This window comes from Gastrolobium bilobum, unplaced genomic scaffold (genome assembly GCF_033153095.1).
Source record: "Gastrolobium bilobum isolate Gb01-03AN ecotype WA unplaced genomic scaffold, APGP_CSIRO_Gbil_v1 utg33132, whole genome shotgun sequence".
Classification (NCBI taxonomy): Eukaryota; Viridiplantae; Streptophyta; class Magnoliopsida; order Fabales; family Fabaceae; genus Gastrolobium; species Gastrolobium bilobum.
The window spans coordinates 105156-114650 of record NW_026897088.1 but is presented as its reverse complement, the minus strand read 5'-3'; the positions used below and the strand labels follow the sequence as shown (position 1 = coordinate 114650).

Sequence of the window (9495 nt, the reverse complement as noted above, 5' to 3'; positions counted from 1 at the left end):
TCAAGTTCTACTGTATTGAAGGAGGAAACCATGGTAGAGAATCGACTATCACCCCTTCCAAGGACAGTAAGAGATTATATGACTCCAGCTAGAATTCCCTCTACTACAAGTATTGTGAGGCCACCAGTGGGATGCGATCAATTTTGAAATCAAGCTACCACTACTGCAGTTGATTCAAGGTGATCAATTTGGCACAGGAGGCGCTGAGGATCCACACCTTTGTTTAGAGAATTTTTTGTTGTTATGCGACACTTTGAAGATGAACGAAGTTCCTCGAGATGATATTTTGCTAAGGTTATTTACATTCTCATTGAAAGACATAGCCAGGAGTTGGTTACAAGCATTACCTCAAGGAAGCATAACTACATGGAATGATCTGTCGACAAAGTTTCTAGCTAGATTTTTCCCTTCATTCAAGTTGGCTAAGTTGAAAGTTGAGATTTCTTGCTATGCTCAAAACGACAATGAATCATTGTATGAAGCATGGAAAAGTTTTAAAGGATTACTCAGGAAATGCCTATAGCATGGATTAAAGGCCTGGGAACAGGCTCAGATTTTCCTTACCCGGATGACTCCTGCTTCTAGATTGATGGTGAATGTTGCAGCGGAAGGGTCATTGAGGTCAAAAACTCCGGAGTGAACATTTGAGTTACTTGAGTCATTAGCCTATCAGGATTTCGATAATGCCCCAAAGCATCCAAGGATAGTGAGGATAATGCAGCTAGAATGAGCAAATGATGTAGATGCACAAGAAGCAGGAGAAACAATTGGATGCTCTTACAAAGCAATTATCAACTTTCCAAGTCTCTATCGTCAATACACCACTAGCAGTCGGTGAAGTTTGTGGAGGTGAACACGTTAGTGGCGAGTGTGACATTATAGGAGCACTGAAGTCAGCCAGGTGAACTTGATTTAGTATGATTAAAGAAATCAAAATAACCTCAGATCAACCATAACAATTCTTATGGTGATACTTATATTCCTAGATGGAAGAATTACCTAGGTTTCTCTTATAAATCATCACAATAGTTGCAACCACCTCCTTCTCAGCAAAATTCTACTTTAGAATTGGAAAAAACACTAGCATAACTCACAAAGACTATCATTGATTACATGCAAGGTACTAATATCTTCAAAAATAAGACAATTGCATTCATACAAGAAATACAGTCTGCATTCAAGAATCATGAGGCAACCATGAGGAATCAGGAAGCATCCATAAAGAATCTTGAGACTTAGATTGGGAAATTGTCTAGGAAGATATCTGAGAGGGCTTAGGGTACTTTTCCAAGTGACACAGTTGTGAATCCAATGGAGTATTGTGATGCCATAACTACTAGAAGCGAGAAAGTGATCCAGCCTATAGAGAAATCTTCTCAGGATAAGAAGAATGTTGCTGACTCTAGTGTTGAAAAGCAAAAGAATGGGAAAATTGAGGAAGCTACAGGAAGCTAGCATGAGAAAGTTGACAGGAAAGAGTTCAAGTGGGAAAAGAAGAAGTCTCAAAAGAAGCAGGACAAGCTTCAGGAAGTCTCACGTTATGCGCAAGCTCCTTATCCGTAGAGACTTCAACAACCGATTTAGAAACTACAGTATGCCAGTTTTTTGAATACCTTCAAGAAGTTACAGATTAATCTTCATTTTGCTAAAGCTTTAGAGAAAATGCCTTCTTATGTCAAGTTCCTAAAGAAGATTTTATCAAAGAAGCATAAGCTCACAAAGGATGAACCCATTGTTTTAACTGAGGAGTGTAGTGAAATCATACAGAGGAAACTGTCTCCAAAATTAAAAGATCCTGGAAGCTTTAGTATTCCTTGTAAAATTGGCACATTAATAGTTGATAAAGTCTCATGTGATCTCGGTGCCAGCAATAATGTATTGCCACTATTCATGATGACGGAGCTAGGAATCTTGGAAGTGAAGCCAACTAGGACAATATTGCAAATGGCTGACCGCTTCACAAAGCAAGCTTATGGAATTATAGAGGATATACTAGTCAAGGTAGATAAGTTAATCATTCATGTTGACTTTATTATCCTTGATACAGAGGAAGATGTTATTCTTTCTATGATCTTTGGAAGACCCTTTTTAGCAACTTCAGGAGCATTGATTGATGTACCTAAGGGTGAGTTGATATTAAGGGTGAAAGGAGAGCAAACGATATTTAAGGTTTTTGAAAAAAGAAGTTCTACCACCTATAGCTCAACCGAAAGATAAAATCTACTATACTGATGAAAAGAAAGATGAGGAAGAGCACAAGGAGAAGTCTCCTCAACCATATGAAGAATGCAAGCCAAAGGTTAAGATGGAAAGTCCAAGAGCAAGGGAAAACACAGAAAAGCTAAGTTTAGAGTTCTTAAGGAAACTTAATCTCATCAATATGCAGAGGAGTATTTGGAAGGGCACTATACTTGATCGAGGGGACATGGTCATCACTGAGCTCAGATTTTAAGCCACCATAACCATAGGAAGGTACGTCAGGCTTGTGACGCTAAACAAGTGCTTGTTGCGAGGCAACCCAACAATTTCCTGCTTTCGATTATTTTAATTTTAATTTTCCTTTATTATTTTGTTTATTTCTAATAAGTAAAAGATGTTGAGCTTAGTACCCTAATATTTTTTTTGAGCTAACCTTTTTAACCTGTGACATTCATGCTCATGTTCTTCCTAGTGTGTGTAGAAAGTTTTTATTTTTGGTAATGTTTTAGATTTAATTTAATTGCTAAGGACAACAATATATTAAAATTGGGAATTGAGGAATATGAGGCATTGTTTGCTACACTGCAAGGTTGAAGAGGATTTCATGAGCATACACTGAGTTATCCGGCTAAAACAGGGAACTATCTCAAATTTTTTCTTCTTTTTTTTTTTAATTTTTTATGTTACTTTTATTTTTTGAGTCAGTTTTGTTGCTTCCCACATCTCCATGGTTATTTTTGGTGAATACAAAAAAATTTCTAGCTTAAAAATTGGAAAAAAAATGCTTGATTAGTGACTGTGCATAAAAAAATGATTGATAGGAAAATTGAATAGTATTTTGATCAAGAGTATGATGATGTAACTTATTGTTTTCTATACATTGATGTGCACCGGTTGGGTAGGTTGTATAATACGCTGGAATATTAGGAGAGTAACTTAAAGTGATTTGAATAGAGAGTATGAAATTAGTCTTGCACCTATAGCCCTGAGCTTTTGAGCCTAAACATATAAATTTTTATTTGATGCGCACTTCACTATATGAAAACACTCTAGAACTTATTTTGTTTCTTTCTTGAGATGATTTGTGGTATATACTTGTTGAAATGATAAAGATATTTTCTTTTTCGTAACTAGATACCAAATAGCCACCCAGTATGTTAATCCCTTGATTAAGCCCCTTGAGCCTAAGCCTATTTATTAGTTGATGACCTATACATTTGAATAGTCATTCCACATACACATCCTCACCTGAGTTAGATTAGATTTCAGATTTAGAATGAGGAATTGAGAAAAATTATCATAATTGAATTATTGTTGCATGAGAGGTAAAGGTAAAAAAGGAAAAAGTCAAGGACACATGATGTGGTTAAATGAAAAAAAAAATGCATATACATAGAAAAACTAAAGGAAAGAGAAAAATGAAAAAGAAAGAAAAACATTGTAAAATTGAAAAGAAATTTTGCTTATTGGAAAAAGTGCAAAGGAGGAAGAGTTGGAAAAGAAGAATAAGTACTTTGCAAATGTGTTATATATTGTGTCTATTTCTCTTTGAATCTGACTTCTAATCTTTGAGCCAATGTTTCTCATTTCTTTCCTTTATTTTAGCTAGGACACATTACAGCCTTAATAAAAGACCTCTTAATCTACTTTGTACACCATTGAGACTATGGAGAGTGGGATTATAACCAAGCTTATGGTAGTGTTGATTCAATGAAGAATGAGTAAAACATATACCCTAAGATATTTGAGTTTAAGTGAGTTTAAAATCATAATGAGGGGGTGTTTTAGTTTAGTTTCCCTACTTTCTTTGTTGAGAACTCTTGTTACAATTCTATGACTTGTGGATTGTGAATATTTTCTTGATTTATTGCCTAATTATTTTTATACATTAAGCCTGAAAACTCCGTTGATTGTGATACTGATTGATTGACCTGTTAAATTCATTAGCACATGAACTCTTCTCCTCCCCCATAGTTTTATTTTAATTTGATTACTGAGGACAACAATATTCTAAATCTGGGAATAATTTGATAAACTCATATTTTATCATATTTTAAAGGACTAAAATAACATTATTAATTAGTCAAAAGTACGAGAACTTAGGGTTATTTGGCTAAAAAGTATTAACTTTGAATTATTGACTTATGTGAATGAATTTTACTTGTTTTGTAGGATAATTGAGTTGAGTTGGAGCAATGGAGAAACAGTTAAGTTAAAAGGACTTAAAGCGATAAAGGAGGAGCAACGATTTAGAGAAAATTTCCCTGAAGCTGTCTTTTGGCCAATTTTTGTATCCTAAGATGATGGATTTTGATCTTGTGTTATTCATAGAAGTTGTAGGTGTCTTTTTTAAATTTCCAATGAGACTTAGATCATATCAATCAGACAAGTATAGCTCAAGTTATTCCCAAAATACGAAACCATATTTTTATCGTCAAAATAACGTGTTTTGGCGCGCTAATGGACGAGTATAGCTCTCATTTCATGGTTTTCACCTAAAATAGGGATTCTAAAACCTATTTAAGTTATTCTTCACGATTCTTTGACAAAACTTAACACTAGGGGTGTAGTTTTCATCTGGGAAGGGCGTTCTTCATGCTTTTGACAGCTAGAGACGAGTTGGATTTAAGATTATGCTTGAAACCTTGAAGATTCACCGTACCATTACACCAATGGTGTTTGGGGAAGCTTTCTTGTTTTCGTGATTCCATTATGTTAGGCCATTTTTTTGGTAGTTAGGGTTAGATGGAACCCAATTGAATCTTTATGTTTCTGAATGAATCTTTAATGTAATTTTCCCCTTTTATATTGAATGAACGTGTCTTTACATAATTCCTTCTATGAGTTGTTATTGTATATTGAATTAGGATTAGTATATGACAATAGAGATGTTGGTATATGAATTTGGTTTGACTCATTCATCATTAATTTGTATGATTCTAGGAATAGACATATGAATTTTGTCATATACCATTTTTATGATTCGTGGTATTAATGCTTAAATTCTTTTGAGAAACACCAAGGAATTTGGATTCTCTTAAGGGAGGAAATTGTTAGAATAACAAGGGATTGAATTTTAATTAATTTAGGGGAATTGTTGGGCAATATAAAATGTGCAATTAATTAAGGTTTTATTTCAGAACGTAAAAGGGAGATTGGTGTAAATCGAGCCCCTAATTGCGTTTCTTGATTGTCAAGTTACTCATATTTTACGTTCTTGTTTTGTTAATAAATTTAGTTTTCATTAAATTTTCTTGATTAACTTTCCAACTTAAGCATAAATAGAGAATTAGTGGTTAAAATCTAATCCTTGTGGGAACCATCTATTACTCATACACTCTATTACTTTTACGACCGGTGCACTTGCCGAAGTCGTAACGTGACTACTCTCAATCAAACAAGTTTTAGCGCAAAGCATGTGTGAACTGCGTACATATCATTCATTCCCATATGCCACCTTACTTGAATATTCATTTTGTCATCTTCACTTAATCTTCTGCTACATATATACTACCTATCTTCACATAAAAATATTGTGAATAGTATTTGTGATATATGGCTTTGTAAAGAACCAATTCAACCCAAAAGCTTAAGTTGTTGGGTGAGGCTACATTAATGGTTTTATATATCTCTAACACGCCCCCTCATAAGAGAGCCCATTGGGCTTGAAAGGTGGATGATGCATCAGGCCCAGGCTACCTGCACAATCAACGTGGGACTCCTAACATTGCCACCCCTTTAAGGCCGACATCCACGACGGCTTTCACTATGATCCAGTGGTAGCCCTTTCCCCCTTTGGGCGGCTTCACCCACATATCAGGTAGCCCTTTTCGCGGTACGACTCTTAATGAGAGCACCAAACAATAAGGACACATGGGATCACTACCCCAAAAGCTAGTTCGAAGGGTGGGAGTGCTCAAGGCCTTATCAATCTCACACTAATTGCCTGCACAATCAATGTGAGACTCCTAACATTGCCACCCCATAAATCTGATACCATGTAAAGAACCAATTCAACCTAAAAGCTTAAGCTATTATGTGAAGGCCTATCAATGTTTTATATACTTCTCTAACACGCCCCTTACACGAGAGCCCATTGCGCATGAAGGGTGGATAATGCACAAGTCCATCTACCTTTGCTAAGAAATTCCACAAGAAAAAGTGGGAGCTGTGAGAATCAAACACATGACACCGAGGCTCTGATACCATGTAAAGAACCAATTCAACCTAAAAGTTTAAGCTGTTAGGTAAGGCTACATTAATGATTTTATATATCTCTAACATACTTCTTTTTTATTGTGAGGAAATTATTTATGAAAAAATAATAATTATAGGATTAAAATACTTTACATATACTATCTTCCATAGCTTAAAAGAACCCTTTTTTATTTGTTCTCTATCTATCTATCATAGCCATGCCTCCGTAGCTTCTTCTTTTTTCTTACTCACCAAACATACTTATTAACGATAAATAAAAATAAGACAAAAGATTAACCTTATCAAGATAAATGAACCAAAATCTGAATAGAGCTCGAAATTGTATTTTAGTAATCAGAGGACATTTCCATGGACTAATAATGCGTTGAGTTCGATTCTCGTTACTCCTTGCACTATTTTTTTTCTCTCAAATTCTCATAGTAGTTGAACAGATCCGGGGAGAAAGATTGAGGAGAAACTTTTGTTCTGCATAGTCGTATATATACTTGCATAACACTCTTCACAAACTATATCATAAACTACTGATGTACTTTTAATTTGAAATAAAAATGCTTAAGTGCAGCCACCTTAGCTAGCCGAATTATTTATTCGTGCACAGAAGTTTGAATATATTGCACATAACTATATTCCCCAAAGGACTATCTTCATACGAGTTTCTATCTCCTCCACAATACTTTTTCTTTCCCACTCCTAATTTTGTGGAGGAGAAAATATAAAAAACCAATAAATATGTAACAAAACACGACAGTTTTACTTAAAATAACATAGAATTATGTCATTTAAAATGAAAAATACTTTTCCATGATATATATTGCATCTCGTCACTTCTTTATAATGATGTACCCTTATAGTAAATACTACTAGAATGCAAAAAAGCCATTGCCTTACATTTCATTAACTTATTATACAGAATATTCTCCTATTGGTAGTTTCCATTTCAAACTTATAGCATAATTAAAGGAAGATGAGACTTATGAAAAATTGCATTTATTGACAGACGTAGATAGATTCTCACGGAGTGGATCCTCTTAGATTAAATAAAACATAACATGGTGATGTGAAAAAATTATAACTATACCAAGGTGATTAATGGTAATAAGGGAAGAGAGAAAAATATATATTAAAATAGGTTACAAATCATTACCGTTTATTTACTATTGGATGATTGTGATTTTCTCATATGGCTATGTCATATTTTATTTAATGTAAAACACCAATTCTACCCAACAGTATTGTGATTTTTCCACATGGCTATGTCCCGGGTTCGATCCTTGCCGCCTCCTATTTTCTTTGTAAAATTTCTTAGCACAGGTAAGCTGGGCTAGAAGCATTATTCACCTTTCAAGCTCAATGAGCTCTCTTGTGAAGGGACATGTTAGAGATATATAAAACCATTAATATATCTTTACCCAACAACTTAAGTTTTTTGTTTGAATTGGTTCTTTATTTTAACATAAAAATATCCATTTCTGATTGTCGCACATGTCTAGCTAGCTAAAATTTTCATAAAAGTACAAATTTAGAACAAGAAATCTTTTTACATAAACACTATATAAGCTAAGATTTCTTGTTAGAAAAACATCTCTTGTGCAAAAGTCCATTGAATTTTTCTTAAATCAACTAAATAAAGAGAAGTTGATATCGAATCGAAAATCTATCAGACCTGAAAGCCAACTCAATAAGATATGATCTACTTTCTTCCTAATGTTAGAATTTTTTTTTTTCGAGATGATATATCAATAGGATCGATACATATATGACATATAAAACACCACATATCAGTTCTACCCAAAAGTAAAAAATTGCATAGTTCCCATAAAAACATTAGTACAATTCATGTACTGTTTAAGTTTTGAAATTCCTAAAACTGCTACGGTTGTTGTTCCAACATTTAATTAGTTAACATGAATTCATCATTTTGGTTTTTATGGGAATTATGCAATTTTTGACTTTTGGATTATTTCACTTTTGTGGAATATTATTGTTCTATGCTTTAATTTCTCTCATTTGGGATTGTGTAAACTGAATTTTGATTCAGATTTGGTGTTGTTATTAGTTTTGTTTATTAGACTATAATTTGGGCCTATAAATTATTGGACATTTGATTTTGATTTTAGTGAAATAAGTGAAAACCATTTAGACTTTTGCATAGTTTTGTGAAATAAGTTCACATGGGTATGTCTCATAATTAATAAACTTTTTCCTTTTTGAGACATTTTAGTGGGTTTTCACATTTCACATTTTGGTTTTAGTGAAATTGGTTTCATACTTCATTTGGCTATATGATTCTTCAATATTTTATTTAATTGGCACATTTATGACTAGTTCACTGTCATTAATTTTTGGAATTGCAAAAATGTTGTTGTCATGTTTTTAGTCTAATTGATTGTTGTGTATGGCATTGTGACTTGTGATTCACAATAGAATAAATGCAATTAATCATATTTTGTATTGAGACTTTTTATTGTAGCTTAACATATAAAAATTAATATTTACTCCATTTGGTGGTGCTACTGAATCATTTTATTGAATTAAATGGAGTAAAACTACTATATAATTTGGCATTAATTGCATGATGCAAAAGGAAGGTAAATGGGTATAATGGATTCTGAACTCATTACTGAAGGTTAATATTTATGCACCGTGTGAATTAAATTAGGCAAATTTTTATGTCATGTATTATAATGATTTGATTGTATGTAGTAATTAAAGTTTCCTTATACATACAATATTGAAAATTTGAAATGAATATTTTGAATATTTTGGTATTATTGCCTATGGTTTGAAGCAATAATTTGGATTTGAAAATTAATGTCAAGTGATCCATATAATTTCATTTAATTAGGGATCAACCTCAATACCCTTAATTATTTCGATTATATATTGAGAGTCTTTGGATCACAGAAATGGTGTGACATTAGTTGTAATTCATCATACAAATACAATAAAAATTCTTGTATGATTTGTTGTGGCAAAATTTGTTGAATTGACAAATGCAATATGATTTTTGGAAACACATGTTGTGAAGTGTTTCATGTTGTTAGAAACACATGTTGTTAAGTGTTTCATGTTGTTAGA

The 9495-nt window shown here is 33.2% G+C and overlaps 1 protein-coding gene and 1 non-coding gene across 2 annotated transcripts; one reads left to right on the top strand and one right to left on the bottom strand.

The window, feature by feature from the left end:
* Positions 1–424: 424 nt before the first annotated feature.
* Positions 425–531, bottom strand: LOC133304044 (small nucleolar RNA R71). Its single transcript, XR_009750560.1, has one exon. It is a non-coding gene; the product is annotated as a small nucleolar RNA R71 (small nucleolar RNA).
* A 1131-nt stretch (positions 532–1662) lies between these two features.
* LOC133304025 (uncharacterized) lies at positions 1663–2452 on the top strand. Its single transcript, XM_061503996.1, has 2 exons — positions 1663–2125; positions 2202–2452. Exons 1-2 carry the CDS (start codon positions 1663–1665, stop codon positions 2450–2452), a joined length of 714 nt encoding a protein of 237 aa, XP_061359980.1.
* The last annotated feature ends 7043 nt before the right edge of the window (positions 2453–9495 follow it).

Bases quoted from the DNA above. Each gene is read 5' to 3' on its own strand.
- LOC133304025 (XM_061503996.1), top strand. From the start codon at position 1,663: ATGCCTTCTTATGTCAAGTTCCTAAAGAAGATTTTATCAAAGAAGCAT. The intron at 2,126-2,201 runs GTGAGTTGATAT...TACCACCTATAG, and splicing joins ATTGATTGATGTACCTAAGG to CTCAACCGAAAGATAAAATC.